The sequence below is a fragment of the Odocoileus virginianus genome, chromosome 20, assembly GCF_023699985.2.
Source record: "Odocoileus virginianus isolate 20LAN1187 ecotype Illinois chromosome 20, Ovbor_1.2, whole genome shotgun sequence".
Taxonomy (NCBI): domain Eukaryota; kingdom Metazoa; phylum Chordata; class Mammalia; order Artiodactyla; family Cervidae; genus Odocoileus; species Odocoileus virginianus.
In genome coordinates, this window is record NC_069693.1 from 6525592 (window position 1) to 6541119 (window position 15528).

General features: G+C 48.9%; 1 protein-coding gene across 1 annotated transcript; it reads right to left on the minus strand.

Annotated features, from left to right (window-relative positions):
• Nucleotides 1-7219: 7219 nt before the first annotated feature.
• Nucleotides 7220-11854, minus strand: LOC139029811 (uncharacterized). Its single transcript, XM_070450593.1, has 4 exons — nucleotides 10366-11854; nucleotides 9078-9198; nucleotides 8843-8963; nucleotides 7220-7360 (listed from the first exon to the last, which is right to left on the minus strand). The coding sequence occupies exons 1-4, from the start codon at nucleotides 10655-10657 to the stop codon at nucleotides 7283-7285; spliced, it is 612 nt and encodes a 203-aa protein (XP_070306694.1). The 5' UTR covers nucleotides 10658-11854; the 3' UTR covers nucleotides 7220-7282.
• Nucleotides 11855-15528: the final 3674 nt, after the last annotated feature.

Sequence of the window (15528 nt, forward strand, 5' to 3'; positions counted from 1 at the left end):
TGTTATGTCAGGCAATGCTTGTCTCCGGCTGCCACACTCGGGCACAAGATTGATGAAGAATTTTACTGACGGGGGGTGGGGGTGAGGCGGGCATCACCAGAGCCCCCAGCAGTCCCGAAACACTGACAGAGGGACCCGCAGCGCCCCCACTGCCCATCAGGTGACCGGAGGTCCCTTCACCGGCTACAAATGTCCCACCTCAGCCTTCCCCTGCTTTTAAAAACAAAAAGGAAACTGAATCCGATCAGGCCTCTCCCTGTAATCAGCCGTTTTCAGAAAACAGGAGGATAAAATTGCCAGCGAATCAACACCATGAGGGCAAGGTCGGCCAAGTCCAGGAACTGAAACACTGGCTTCAGGGTGAATGACCTTGTTTCCCCAAAGAGTCCGTAATGTGGAAAAAAAGAAGCAGGGAGGCTTATAATACATGCAAAATAGATGTGAGACTCAGAAGCGGATTTTTTTCAGCTGTACGAATGTCCAACAGGTCGTTGAAAAGTCATGGGTGTCCAGGATAATTCTCCACTGTGTTAACTTTTAGCAATCCTGACCACTCAGTGCTCCGTCCGCTAGTGTCGGAAAACAATTGTGACAACTCAAAACGCCCTCATATGTTCCCAAAATGCCCCTTGAGGGACAGTACTCCTGATCTGAGAACTGTTGTCTTAACTTTTCTGTTCTCCTGCCTCAGGAATTAGGGTGCACTGGTAAACTCTTAACCCGCTCCCTGGAGAAGAAATCCCTGCATTTATCAATTTCCATGGTGTACAAAGTCTCACCATGACTAATAGCTTCATAGGGTATGATTTTCTCTAAGAAACGAACAGAACAGGCAAATCAGGAAAGACAGAAAGTGGCTGCCAAGGGCTGAGGCGGGGGAGGGAATAGGGAGTGGTTGTGATGGGCTTCTTTTTGAGGGCATGGAAATGTTCAGGAATTTGATAGGGGTGATGGTTGTACCAGATTCTGAGTGCGCTAAAAAATCACCGTGTCGTATACTTCAAAGTGGCAAACTGACTTTTGCTGTAGTCAGCCTGTCATATCGAAATGAAGCCAGACCCTGTCGCAGGGGCACAAAAGCCTGTGTCCCCTTCCTTGAATTCCAAAGGGCCGGTTCAAACAGCTGCCAACAAGGGAAGGGAGGGCCAGTCAAGAAACAACAGTGCCGGCGCTTCCCTAGTGGTCCAGTGGCTAAGACTCTGTGCTCTCAATGTATGCAGGGGCTGGGGTTTAATCGCTGGCCTAGAAACTAGATCCCACATGCTGCAACAAAGAGTTCACATGCCTCAACAAAGAGCCTGCATGCCACTACTATGGTTCAGAAGGTAAAGAACCCACCTGCCAACGCAGGAGACAGAAGAGACACGGGTTCAATCCCTGGGTTGGGAAGATCCTCTGGAGAAGGAAATGACATCCTACTTCAGTATTCTTGCCTGGAGAATCCCACGGACAGAGGAGCCTGGCGGGCTATAGTCCATGGGGTCGCAGAGTTGGACACTACTGAGTGCATGCGTGCGCACACACACACACACATACACAACTAAAGATCCTACATGCCACATCAAAGACCTGGTGCAGCCAAATAAATAGATATTTATTTTGAAAATTCTCATTATTAAGGAAAAAAAAGAGAAACATTAGTGTGGGCTTGGGGCAGGGTCCTGGCTCCCCTTCAAGGGATATACATAACATTATCTCTGAGATCTTCTGCAGAACTAAAACAGCCACCAAACACTGTTTTCAATGCGCTGGCATTCTTGGGCATCTTTACCTCACCTTCCCAGGCTTCCTCATTCCATCGGTAAACATTTCACGGGGCTCCTCAGACTGATGAGAATATTTAAAAATATGTAACAAGCACCTTGCTGTTACTACATCTGAATATTAACAGTCAAGTCTGAATACCATGTAATACCCAGCCTACATTATAATTTCCTGGATGATCTCAAAGCTGTCTTTTTTCTTTGAATCACCACGAACTACATCCTCATGCAAAAGTGAAAATCCTCTGGTCCCTGCCCCAGAGCCCACCTGTAATGGCACACTGTGCTTTTAAAAAATTTTTAATCTTAGTTCTGCAACCAGGGATGGAACCCGTCTCCCTGCAGTGGAAGCACAGAGTCCTAACCACTGGACCACCAGGAAATTCCCAGCACCCTTTGCTGTGTGTGTGATGATGGCTGATCCTTACTATACGTGTATATGTGCCAGGAGCTGTGTTTTTTTTTTTAATGACAGGATAATTACTTTACAATACTATGATGATTCCTGCCATACCTCAGTGTGAATTGGCCAAAGGTCTACATATGTCTCCTCCCTCTTGAAAACTCCTCCCACCTCCCTCCCCATCCCACTCCTCTAGGTTGTCACAGAGCACCAGCTTTGAGTTCCCTGCACAGGAGTGGGGTTTTTTTTTTTATTTTTTTAGATTTTTTTTTTTTAATAACAGCTTTGAGATATATTTTACATACTCTAAAATTCACCCAATTAAAGTATACAATTCAAAGAGAGTAATTTCTAAGAGTTCTCACCACCAAAAAAAAATTTTTTTTTCTGTTTCTTTTATGTTGTATCTCTGTGACCATCCCTGGATGCGTGTAAATCCAACCATTCTGGGTACACCTTCAGTCTATACTGTTCTGTATGACAATTATATCCCAAGAAAACTGGAAGAAAAATAAAGCATACAAGAACGGTTTTGAGCAGCTTGTAGATGAGCGCCTTTGACATCAGAATGGATTCAGAGGTCGGCATCCACCCACAGTGTCATTTCAGAACAGTTTCATCACCCCATTGAGCAGTACCTGAAGGTCTCCATTCACTTGGCCCTGCCTAGAATGTACTTCACGGCATAACTCAGAGGACACACAGGTAAATGCACACCCTCTGGCCACAGGACGCTGATTTCAGCCTCAGTTGCTGTGCGATCCTGGACAAGTAACATCACCTCTCTGAGGGTTAAAACAATGCCTGACCAGGGACTTCCCAGGTGGTCCAGTGGTTAAGATGCTGGGGCTATGGGTTGGATCCTTGATCAGAGAACTAACATTCCACATGCCGTGGAGCAACTGAGCCCCGTGTCGCGGCGGGAGAATCCACATCCCGCAACTAAAACCCAGAGACAACTATTTTTAAAAAAGAAACAGAGATAATTTCTTAAAAATGTTAAAAATGATGCCTAGCCAATGAACCACATATTATAGGAAATGTCAAGAGAAAGCAAATCCATAGACACAGAAAGTAGGTTGCCGAGGGTCAGGGTGCTGAATCAGAAGTGGGGTGGCTTCTCTTTCATTGGCCACGAGGAAGGGGGCTTATCTGGAGCTTGTAGGTGATAAGACTGAATCGCCTGAGCCCCAGCTGAGCCTCAAATGAATCTTGTTCAAAGACCCAGCCTCCCTGGCTCCTTTCAGTCCAAGAAGGCCCAAGAGGGTTGTCCCACCCAGGAGACTTTCTGGTTGGACTCAAATTAACAAGTGGGGAGGACCCAAGGGACCCACCTCCCCCACCTCCTGCCCCAGCTGGGTTGTTTGGTTCCGGTCCAGGCATCTAACTGATAAGTCCAAGTCTCTTCTGTTAAGATAATGCTCACGTGATGTTAATGGGCTCTGAGCCTTTCGGGGACTTACTTACAAGCTGTAGGTCACCCCTGGGCCACACCTGTGTAGCCTCTGGCAGGTTCCCAGGTTCAGCCAGGCCCCACCCTGCTGGACTCAGCCCCACTGTCCTCTTAATGGCCCCTGGCTCCCAGGCTCCGAGCAGGAACACAGATCCTGGGGCAGGGCATTCGGGGACTTGCAGCTGTAATCTGCTGGTGTCCTAAGCCAGCAACTCAGTGCTGAGCCAGCACTTGTTCAGCCCATTCAGTCAACATTCATTTATCACTGCTGTTTGTTTTACAGGGTTATTAGAACAGCATACTGCAAACAGGGTGGCTTAAAACAATAGGAAATTATTCTCTCACGGCTTTGGACACCGAAAGCCAATCTCTGCCTCCGTCATCCCGGGCTTTCGTGTTGGAGTAAGTGAAGTAGGGTGCTACTTCACTGTGTGTGTGTGACTCTTTGCGACCCCATGGACTGTATCCCGCCAGGCTCCTCTGGAGACAGGAATTTTCCAGGCAAGAATACTGGAGCCTGTTGCCATGCCCTCCTCAGCGGATCTTCCCCGCCCAGGGATCAAACTCCTGTCTCCTGCATTGGAAGGCAGATTCTTCACCACTGAGCCACCAGGGAAGCCCTCAGTTTAACTCATTACATGTGTAAAGACCCTTTTCCCAAATATCACATCTGAGGTACTGGGGGTTAGGATTTCAACCCATCTTTTAAGGGGACACAATTCACATTTCAACTCTTAATAAACACATAGGATGCGCTGATGCTGTCTAGAGTGCTGGACTGTGAGATCTCTGGCTTCAGAGACGCTAAGTAGTCCCCCTGTTCTTCTGGCATCCTTTTGTCCCCTCTGGTGAGGAGCAGGGGGAAGGTGTTGAAGGATTTGCAAACCCACTAAGGACCTAGGTTGCTTCAGTTGTGTCCAGCTCTTTGAGACCCTGTGGACTGTAGCTGACCAGACTCCTCAGTCCGTGGGATTCTCCAGGCAAAAATACTGGAGTGGGCTGCCATGTCCTCCTCCAGGGGATCTTCCTGACCCAGGGATTGAACCCTCATCTCTTAAGTCTCCTGCATCACCAGGTGGGTTCTTTACCACTAGCACCACCTGGGAAGCCCTAAAAACCCACTAAGGAGCTTAGTAAATATTTCTTGAATGAATTAGAGTAGTTTATTATTAGCAGCCTGGAGAAGGAAATGGCAACCCACTCCAGTACTTTTGCCTGGAAAATTCCATGGACAGAGGAGCCTTGTAGGCTACAGCCCACGGTGTTGCAAAGAGTCGGACACGACTGAGCGACTTCACTTCAGAATAACTTCAGATTATTAGCAGCTGGCCAGTTCCTGCTTTGGCCCTGATAAAAGTCGCCTTCCTCTTCCAAGTGAGGCATTTCAAATGCGGAGGAGGAGCGGGGTCCCTGAGTGTCCAGACAAGCAGAGCTCAGCCCAGCCTGCGGGCTTCTCTGGCGGCTCAGACAGCAAAGGATCTGCCTGGACGGGGGCAGACCCGGATTCCATTCCTCGGTTGGGAAGATCCCCTGGAGATGGAAACGGCAACCCATTCCAGTATTCTTGCCTGGAGAATTCCATGGACAGAGGAGCCTGGCGGGTTACAGTCTGTGGGGTTGCAAAGAGTCAGACATGACTGGGCGACTAATACTTCAGTTCACTACACTTGGTGCCTGAAAGCCAGCCCATGCCTGTTCTGTCCACTGGCAGGACCCTTTCTGCTCGGAGACCTCCTGGGAGGTCTTCCTCCAGCACCTAAAGTTCCCCAGGATGTGCAAGAAAAGACGTGCAGGAGAGCAGCACCCTGCTTCCCGCCCGTGGGTGCTATGACAGCACCACACAGGCTTCACCTCTGTTCCCCAAGTCGGGTCTGCAAGCAGTGTCACCTCTCTTTACTATTTTCTGTAAATCAGCCTGATTTTGACTGAGATGGTACAACTCCCAGGAATGTACCTGCGGGGAGCTGTTACCATTGTTGTGGCCACGTGTTCCGAGAAACAAACTCACTCAGGACAATGCAGATACTGGAGTGCAGTTTATTACACCGGCGGGCCCAAGGCAGAGTCTCCTCTTAGCCAAGGACCCTGATCAGCATTTGTGGAAATCTTTTATACCCCATGTGTACATGTCCAAACCCCCACCCCAAATTCCTTGAAACTTACAGAAACAAAGGAAGGGTAAATACAATCCCAATAACCCCATCATTCGTGTGCCATGTGCTCAGACAGTTAAACAATTAGCAAATAATCAATAAGCCCGAGGTTACACTCGGATAGGTACAGAAAATTTATGGCCTGTCTGGAGGAAGGGGTGATTAGTGTATGTGCTCACTTAGGCGATGAGTAACCTGGATACAATCTTCAAGGTTCCCCTGTCTGGAGGGGGTCTTAGCCTTCTGTTGTCATTTCCATAGGCACTAACACAGAGTTCAGAGCCCACTGGAGAGGCGGCCGAGCGTGATCAGCATGGACAGGCCTGAGATGGGGTCCAGGTCCTATGAATTCCTTCTTCATTCCCCCCCTCCTTGATGCTCCTAGTTTCTGTAACGAGCATCATTTATTGCAATATATTGTACCCAAGCCCTCTGGCCACCCACATGAGAGAATGCTATGAACCTCTGGGTTACAAAATTCATAATACATTGTAAAATTCAGGTTCCACAAAGCAGAACTATCAAGGCAACTATAACAGTGGTAAATATAGTTTTCCACCAATCGCTCTTCACCCAAGATAGGACCGAAGTCCAGAAAGGAGTGTTTTTATTTGACATTGATTTTACCTGGTTTTTCATGTCATCTAAAGCAGTCAATACATTGCCAGATAAGTCAGGAATGTATAGAGAACACACAACCTTAATTATAGCACAGGTCCCTCCTTGAGCAGCTGTTGGTATGTCCAAAGCCATTCTATTATGAATCGCCACTTTTCTCATTTGGATTTGCTCTTCATTTAAGGCTTGGATGGCTTCTGTTCTATCTAGGAGGGCCTGTTTGTGAAATTAGTCAAGGCCTCTACTTTAATCATAATATCTGTTGTCCCTATAGAGGGTACGACTAAGGCAGCAATATACTCATACCATTGAAACACAGATCTTGTCTACCTAGCATGTAAATAAGGTAGATTTACCAGGGCTTGTTGTAGGTTAGGCTCTTGTTACACTGGCATTTATAGCAAATGTAACCCCATGACCCGAGTCTATTGACTGTAGGTCTTGCACCAAGACAGCAAGGAGAGGTTATGATTGACAAGAGAGAGGAAAGTCTCTTTTTGTCATCCCAGAAAAGATCAGAGTGGTTTAAAATCTCCTTGGCGGGGTGGTAACACCCAGCAAGGAAGTCCATCCATCACTGACAGAGGCACAACCTCACATACCCAGCAGTTGGAAGTGTTGTGGAAGTCTGCATAGGAATGTGCCCATGAGATGAAAACATTGTCCTGAGTTGAGACAGAAGTTAAATTCAAAATCACGTTGATGAGGCCAAGCAGCAGGAGTTGATTGTGCGGCTTCATCCTGAAGGGGCTCGTCCGGGATCTTCTTTTCCTTCTTCTTTTTTTTTTTTTTTCCTCTTTTTTTTTTTTTTCCTCTTTTTTTTTTTTTTTCCTTCTTCTTAAGGATGATCTTAGTCTCTCGAGGGTCAGTGGGGTCCCTCTGAACAGTCCACTCAGCGTTTTCTGGGTCTGCGTGGTATGCTCTCTTCACCCTCGTATGATGGATCAAGGGACAATACCTGCAACTTTAACTGCAGCAGGGGTAGTTAGAATAACATAAGGGCCCTTTCACCAAGGGGCTAGCAAATCATGTTTCCAATCTTTGACCCATACTTGGTCACCAAGCGTAAACTCATGAATCTGTTCCCCAAGGGGAATGGCACCCTTTCTTGTACAAACTTAGTTACCCGATTTATTACCTTACCCAGTTCCATCTGCTGTGAAATCCTATCCCCCCTTACCTGAGGCAAATTTGTTGACACCTGTTTTATTATGGGAGGGGCCTCCCATACATAATTTCGTGTAGAGAATAGCCTTGGGACTGTGGTGTCATCCTGAGTCTGAGCAGTCATCGGAAGCAAGTCGACCCAGGAGCAGTCAGTCTCTCTGATCCACTTGGAGAGTCTCTTTAAGTGTCCGGTTGGTTCATTCCACCATCTCAGAACTCTGGGCCTATATGCAGTGTGCAGTTTCCATTTGATGTTTAAAGTTTTGCTTACTTGTTGTATTAAATCAGCTACAAAAGCTGGGCCATTGTCTGAACCAATGCTAGTAGGAAGTTCAAATTTGGGAACTATTTCCCTAAGCAGGCACTGGGCCACTTCTGGTGCTCTTTTAGTCCACGTAGGAAAAGCTTCTACCCATCCCGAGAATGTACATACCATGACCAGCAGGTGAAGATAGTGTTGGTGAGGTTTCATTTCAGTGAAGTCCACTCCCAGGTGTTCAAAGGGCAGTGAGCCTTTCAGCTGAATACCCAGAGGTTTTTTGTCTGAATACATGAGAGGCAGCACTCACCTGTGAGCAGGCAGCATGGCCTAGGTGGGTCGCTTGGTGTGTTTGGCTTACCAGAGTGTGTGCCAGCTCCTCTGGTACCAATAATTTGCCACTTGGCAATTCCCACCATCCCTTTTCAGTCTTGATGGCCCCTTCCGCTTTGGCTAACCTGACAGCCATTGTCCTTGTTTTATCAGGCTAGTGCCATCAGTATATGGGACCCAATTAGGGTCTGGAACCTTGAGCCCTTCTTTATTTTTATTTATTTATTTTTTTTCCATTTATTTTTATTAGTTGGAGGCTAATTACTTTACATCATTGCAGTGGTTTTTGTCATACATTGAAATGAATTAGCCATGGATTTACATGTATTCCCCATCCCGTTCCCCCCCTCCCACCTCCCTCTCCACCCGATCCCTCTGGGTCTTCCCAGTGCACCAGGCCCGAACACTTGTCTCATGCACCCAACCTGGGTTGGTGATCTGTTTCACCCTAGATAATATACATGTTTCGATGCTGTTCTCTTGAAACATCCCACCCTCGCCTTCTCCCAGAGTCCACAAGTCTGTTCTATACATCTGAGTCTCTTTTTCTGTTTTGCATATAGGGTTATCGTTACCATCTTTCTAAATTCCATATATATGTGTTAGTATACTGTAATGGTCTTTATCTTTCTGGCTTACTTCGCTCTGTATAATGGTTGAGCCCTTCTTTAAAACAAACCCCAGATAACTTACCTCCTCCTTACAGATCTGTGCCTTCTTCGACACCCAGTAACCTGCTTCCATCAGCAGCTGGAGTAGCACTTTGGTCCCTTTCCAGCATTTTTCCTTGGTCTCGGCAGCCAGCAGCAGAGGTCTGGGCGGAGCAGGTCATCCCCGTATTGTAGGAGCTGACATCCATACTCTTCCAGATGGAATGAGTACAGATCAGAAGCCAAGGCTTCCCCAAAGATGGCTGGGGAGTTCTTACCCTTGTGGGGGAGTCCAGATGAGCTGTTGTTTGGTGCTCCCGACTGGATCTTCCCATTCAAAGGCAAAGATGGGCTGTGACGCTGGGGCGAGGCGTATGCAGAAGAAGGCATCCTTGAGATCTAGGCGAGTGTAAACTTTAGTCCTCGGCGGGAGGAGGCTAAGTAAGGTATAGGGGTTTGGAACAGTGGGGTGGAAAGTCACAGGAGCCTGGCTGACTAGCCTGAGATCTTGTACAGGCCTATAGTCCTGTCCTCCTTCCCTTGTGACTGGCAGGATTGGCGTATTCCAAGCTGACTGGCACTCTACTAGAATGCCTGCTTGTTTCAATGTATTGATGTGGGGCAATATGCCGGTTCAGGCCTCCATCCATAGCGGGTACTGGCACTCTCTAACCGAGATGGTGCCTGGTTTGAGTTCCATTATCACTGGGGCGTGATGTTTAGCCAGCCTGGGGGGAGGGGGGGTTGTCTTCCACCCAGACCTCAGGGAATAACTGAGTTAGCTCCCTCATGCTTTTCTGGCCCACCCGGTTCTGCCTTCAGAGGCTCATGCAACCTCCACTCATCTTGGAGATGAGAGAGAGGGCAAATAAGTCATAGAGTCCATCCGGAAGGTGGGCCTCTCTTCAGGGGAGAAAGTCACTTGTGCTCCTAGTTTGGAGAGCAAGTCTCTTCCCAAGAGGGGTACTGGGCACTCAGGAATGTAGAGGAATTCATGAATCACTTGGTGCCCCCCCACCTGACATTTTCTGGGCTGGCAAAATGATTCAGTCATCTCTTCTCCCGATACCCCAGTAACAGCGGTAGTCTTTTTGGACAGAGGTGCCACAAGTTTTGTTACTACCGAAAGTTCTGCTCCTGTATCCACCATGAAGCCAATGTTTTGGTCCCCCACTTTTAAGGTTACCATGGGCTCTCGGGGACCTGATATCTCTGAGCCCCGGCGGCCCTATTTAATTTCCAATTCAGCAAGCCCCACAACTGCGGGAGCTTCCTCTTCCTTCCTTGCCTTAGGGCATTCATTCTTCCAGTGGCCAAAACCTCGCATCGGCCTCGGGCACACTGGTTTGGCTGTATCGGGCCCAGGGCCTCCCTTGGGACTGGTTGAAGGACTGTCCTGTCCCTGGGGCAGAGGAGGTTTTCCGGAGGGCCCGAGATAGACTTTCCCAGAGCAGCAGCTAGCACTGTAAATCTCTTGTCTGTTCTCTTTCGTTCCCTCCGGCTCTCTGGCAGAGCGCAGTCTCTGCTTAATTCCAACATCTCCCTCCCCTTCTTGTCAGTACTCACCCGGGAGAGGCGGGTATAGCTTGGGCGGTTCGGCTGGAGCTGGATCCTGGAAGTGTTGGCCAGAGGCTTCTGTCACTGGGATCGGAGCCTGCCCAAAGGACAGCTCTATGAACTCTGGGAGAGCTGGCGGAGGAACAGCGGCTGCTGCAGGAACTTCACCTGGCCCTGGATCGGGCATTAAGGCGGCCTCAAGTCCTGGTGGAGCCCTGGGAGGCAGGCGTGTCACCATCCACCATGGGGGAGGGGCCAGGTCATCCCAGTCCAAATCCTGTAGAATTTCCTTTTTTATCATCAGTCAATTGTTGTGCCCTTAATATTTTTCCCTTTCCCTTCCGGATACAGAACCTTGTCCAAGTAGGAGAGTCTCAAGCTAACCCTAGCCATGAGTCAGTAGATGGATGTTGATCCAGGTGTCCTGGCTCTCCTGTGACTACTGTGTAGGTTGCTTCCACTATTTTTAAGTTCACGGTGTTCTCTGGTGGCCATCCTGCTCCCATAGGGGCCATTCCACCTCACAGAGCATGTGGAGGCAGTTAGGCTTCATCTTCACCCCATAGTCTCCTCCTAATCCCTTCTTTAAAATTTTCACTCCAATACAGTTGCTTTAGATTCACTTCCCCCCATCTTGCTTACCTTCTCGGACCTTCTTCTACTTTTCCTTTTCGTTCTGTCTACGAAGTTCTCAGTACCCTATGTACTTCTCATATTTCCACTCAGTGACACTTAAATTGCCATTCTGCCTCCTTCCTAATTGGGGTGAGAAGAGCCTTACCTGCCAGATCCCAGAGGGAGAAGGGGGATCGGCGTGTCTTCACCTGCCGGTCAGCATAGCTGAACCAGAACATCACATGGTCCAAGACTGTTTCTCCCTTAAAGTCCATTCTGCCTTGGTGGGCTTGATCAGGTGCGGACGAAAACACAGATGGGTTAAATATACTATGTCCCAGGCCATCTCCAGAAAAGCCAATTCATACTCACTTATGTATCCCCCTCCTTCTAGCCTAACAATTCCGAGGGGGTCAAGAATTTCACAGCAGACGGGACACCTCCTGGGGGAGGGCAGAATACGAGCATACAAGGACCAGTTTCCTATCCTAAAAATCCCCTGGTGATGGCTTGGTAATAATTTTCCCCGAGACGGCGTGGATACACCTCCTAAATGACCTTCGCAAATTCCCTTCCTAAGCCCTAGCACACTCGTCGACCTGTGTACCAAGCAATCGCCACCTGCCTATTCCAGGCTCCGGTGGGTCCGTGCCCCTTCTAGTCCCTCCCAGGGGGGTGATCAGGCCCCCTCTTCCACCCTGCCGGGTGGGTTCCTCCTCACCTGAGCACTCCGTTCCCCTGCTGCTATCCACTACCTGCTAACGTGAAAGATCCAGGCGTTGAGAAGCAGAATTCTTCCAGAAGGGTGAGGCACCTTCCCCCCTCTAGAAGATTCAAGCCACAGGCCTCGGAGTAGTCCCAAGTGGGACTTGTCTCCTCAAAGTGAGGAGTTTCCCGGCCCATGCACCAAATGTTGTGGCCATGTGTTCCAGGAAACAAACTCAGTCAGAAGGACAATGCAGATACTGGAGTGCAGTTTATTACACCGGCAGGCCCAAGGCAGAGTCTCCTCTTAGCCAAGGGCCCCCACCAGCATTTGTGGAAATCTTTTATACCCCATGTGTACGTGTCCAAACCCACCACCCCAAATTCCTTGAAACTTACAGAAACAAAGGAAGGGTAAATACAATCCCAATAACCCCATCATTCGTGTGCCATGTGCTCAGACAGTTAAACAATTAGCCAATAATCAATAAGCCCGAGGTTACACTCAGATAGGTACAGAAAATTTATGGCCTGTCTGGAGGAAGGGGTGATTAGTGTATGTGCTCACTTAGGCGATGAGTAACCTGGATATGATCTTCAAGGTTCCCGTCTGGAGGGGGTCTTAGCCTTCTGTTATTGTTTCCATAGGCACTAACACAGAGTTCAGAGCCCACTGGAGAGGAGGCCGAGCGTGATCAGCATGGACAGGCCTGAGATGGAGTCCAGGCCCTGTGAATTCCTTCTTCACCACCACCTCTAGGTCAGCCGGGATTCATCTGGGAGGATATATATGCCAACTTCACTCTTTCCTCTTCTGATTTCTGGATGGATCTTGGAGTATAAACACCCCAGCGTCCTCTTTCCTCTTCTGATATCTGGACTGTGATCTCACTGGTCCAAACCAACAGGAAGGCATATGGCAGGGGAGCCCATAGATACTATGTTGGTCAGTTCCAGGCTGCCGTAACAAAAATGCTACAGCCTGTGTGTCTTAAATGACAGAAATTTCTTCCTCCCAGTTTTGAAAGCTGAGAAACCCAAAATCTGCTTATTGTGTTCCCAGCGAGAGTCCATTCTAATAAATATATTTGTTAGATGGATGTGTTGGAGAAGACTCTTGAGAGTCCCTTGGACTGCAAGGAGATCCAACCAGTCCATCCTAAAGGAGATCAGTCCTGAATATTCATTGGAAGGACTGATGCTGAAGCTGAAACTTTAATACTTTGGCCACATGATGCACTGGAAAAGACCCTGATGCTGGGAAAGACTGAAGGTGGGAAGAGAAGGGGCGACAGAGGATGAGATAGTTGGATGGCATCACCAGCTCAATGGACATGAGAGTTTGAGTAAACTCCGGGAGTTGGTGATGGACAGGGAGGCCTGGCGTGCTGCAGTCCATGGGGTCACAAAGAGTCGGACACGACTGAGCGACTGAACTGAACTGATTTTGGTAGCTGGCCAACTTGCACCGTTGCCCTTATAAAGATAAAAGTTGGGGGCGTCCCTGGTGGCTCACTCGTGAGGAATCCGCCTGCCAATGCAGGAGACAGGGGTTTGAGCCCTGGTCCAGGAAGATCCCACATGCTGAGGAACAACTAAGCCTGTTCAACACAACAACTGAGCCCAAGAGCCACAAGTGCGGAGCCCATGGGCCTCAACTACTGAGGCCTATGTGCCCTAAGAGCTCATGCTCCACAACAAGAGAACGAGAGGCCGGCGAACAGCAGCTAGAGAGCAGCCCCCACTCATCGCCAACTAGAGAGAAACTGCACAGCAAGGACGAAGACCCAGTCCAGCCAAAAATAAAGAATAAAAAAATTTAAAAACTGTAGGGGAAAAAAAAAGTTAGCAGAGACAGACATGCCTCTCACTTCTCTTACAAGGGCACCGATCCTATTTATGAGGGCCTCCCTCTTACAACGTAATTCTTCCAATACCTCCCAAGGCCCACCTCCAAATACCAACACACTGGAGATTCAGGCTTCAGCATATGAATTGGGGGTGGGGGGTGGCCACAAGCATTCAGGCCGCAGCAGATGACATCAGACAGCCTCCCAGGGCAAAGGGCAGGGTGGGGAACGCTGGAGATGAGATCTGGACCGGCAACAGGAAGAGGTGAGTACTTTATTGAGATGTGACTTACGGCTGCCATCCACCTCTCTGCTTGGACGCTGTCACACTTGACAGAGAGCCAGAAGGCAGCTTTCAGCTTCCTCTATCCTTTTGGCCTGAATCTCTCCCACAGAGCTAATGTGGCGAAAAAATCCTGGCTCAGGTGAATTGTCCCGAGGAGAAGGGGCTGGCCCTGAGAGAATGGCGGTAAAGAGAGAAAGTGAGTAAAACCCATCTGACTCTGGGGGGCAGGGCTGGGAAGGGAGGCTGGGAGCTGGTATGGGTTGAGCTGTGTCGCTACAAAAATCCCTGTATTGTGACTTTCCCTGGTGGCGCAGTGGGTAAGAATCCACCTGCCAATGCAGGGGAGATGGATTCCATCCCTGGTCCCAGAAGATTCCACTTGCTGTGGGGCAGCTAAGCCTGTGTGCCACAACTATGGACACCTGTGTGCCCAGAGCCTGTGCTCCACAACAAGAGAAGCCGCTGCAACTAGAGAGGAGCCCCCTACTTGCTGCAACTAGAGAAAGCCCTCACACAGCAACTGAGAGTCAGTGCAATCAAAAGTAAAAAAAATTAATAAATTAAAAAAAATTCCTGTGTTGAAGTCCTACCCCAGAACCTCAGAATGCCATTGTATTTGGAGACAGGATGTTTACAGATGTGATTAAATTAAAATGAGGTCATTAGGAAGGCCCTAGTTCATAATGACTGCTGTCCTTACAAGAAGAGGAACTCTGGACACACGTGTGTACAGAGGGAAGACGTAAAGTCATGCGGGGAGTGGTTGTCTGCAAGCCAAGGGGAGGGGCTGGGAGCAGATCACCCCCCTCACCAGGAAACCAGCTCTGTCGACACCTTAATCTCAGTCTTCAAGCCTCTAGAACTGAGAGATCATGAATGTCTGTGCTTTAAGGCACCCCGTCTGTGGTACTCTGCTACCGCAAACTCTGCTAGAGTTTGGTAGCGCTAGCAAACTAGTACAGCGACCTCCAATATGGCCCCAAATAATCCTCACCTCCAGGTATCACGCCCTCGGGTTGTTCCCTCCCACAATAAATTGGGCTGCTCTGTGTGAGGGACTGGGCATGACAGAAGTGACGCAGTGTGACGAGGTAAGGCTCCGTGGTAGGTTTCTACCTTGGTCGCTTGGGCTTCTCTCTCTGGAGGAATCCAGCTGCCATGTTGTAGGACATTCAAGCAACCCCACAGAGATCCACATCAAAGGAATCTGGCCAAGAGCCAAGAGCCAGCAACAATTTTCCAGCCATGGAAGGTGACCCCAGTCAAGCCTTCAGATGACTGTGGCCCTACCTGACAGCAACTTCCCTGGACATCCCAAACACAATCACTCAAGTAAGCCACTCCTCAATTCCTGACCCACAGAAACTGCTGTTATTGTTGTTTAGTCCCTCAGTCGTGTCCGACTCTGTGAGCCCATGGACTGTAGCCCACCAGGCTCCTCTGACCACAGGATTTCCCAGGCGAGAACACTGTGCGACCCAGAGATCGGACCCAGGCCTCCTGCACTGGCACGGATTCTTCACTACTGAACCACCGGGGAAGCCCACAGAAACTAAGTCATGCCAAACTATTGCTGTGACTTTAAGCTAACAAGTTTTGGGGTAATTCGTTACACAGCAACAGCCAGCTAATACAGAACCTCCCTCCTCAACTCCCTTCCCCTTCAGACCCTCCTCCTGCTGTAACATCCCTGTAGCCTTAACTCCACATCAGGAC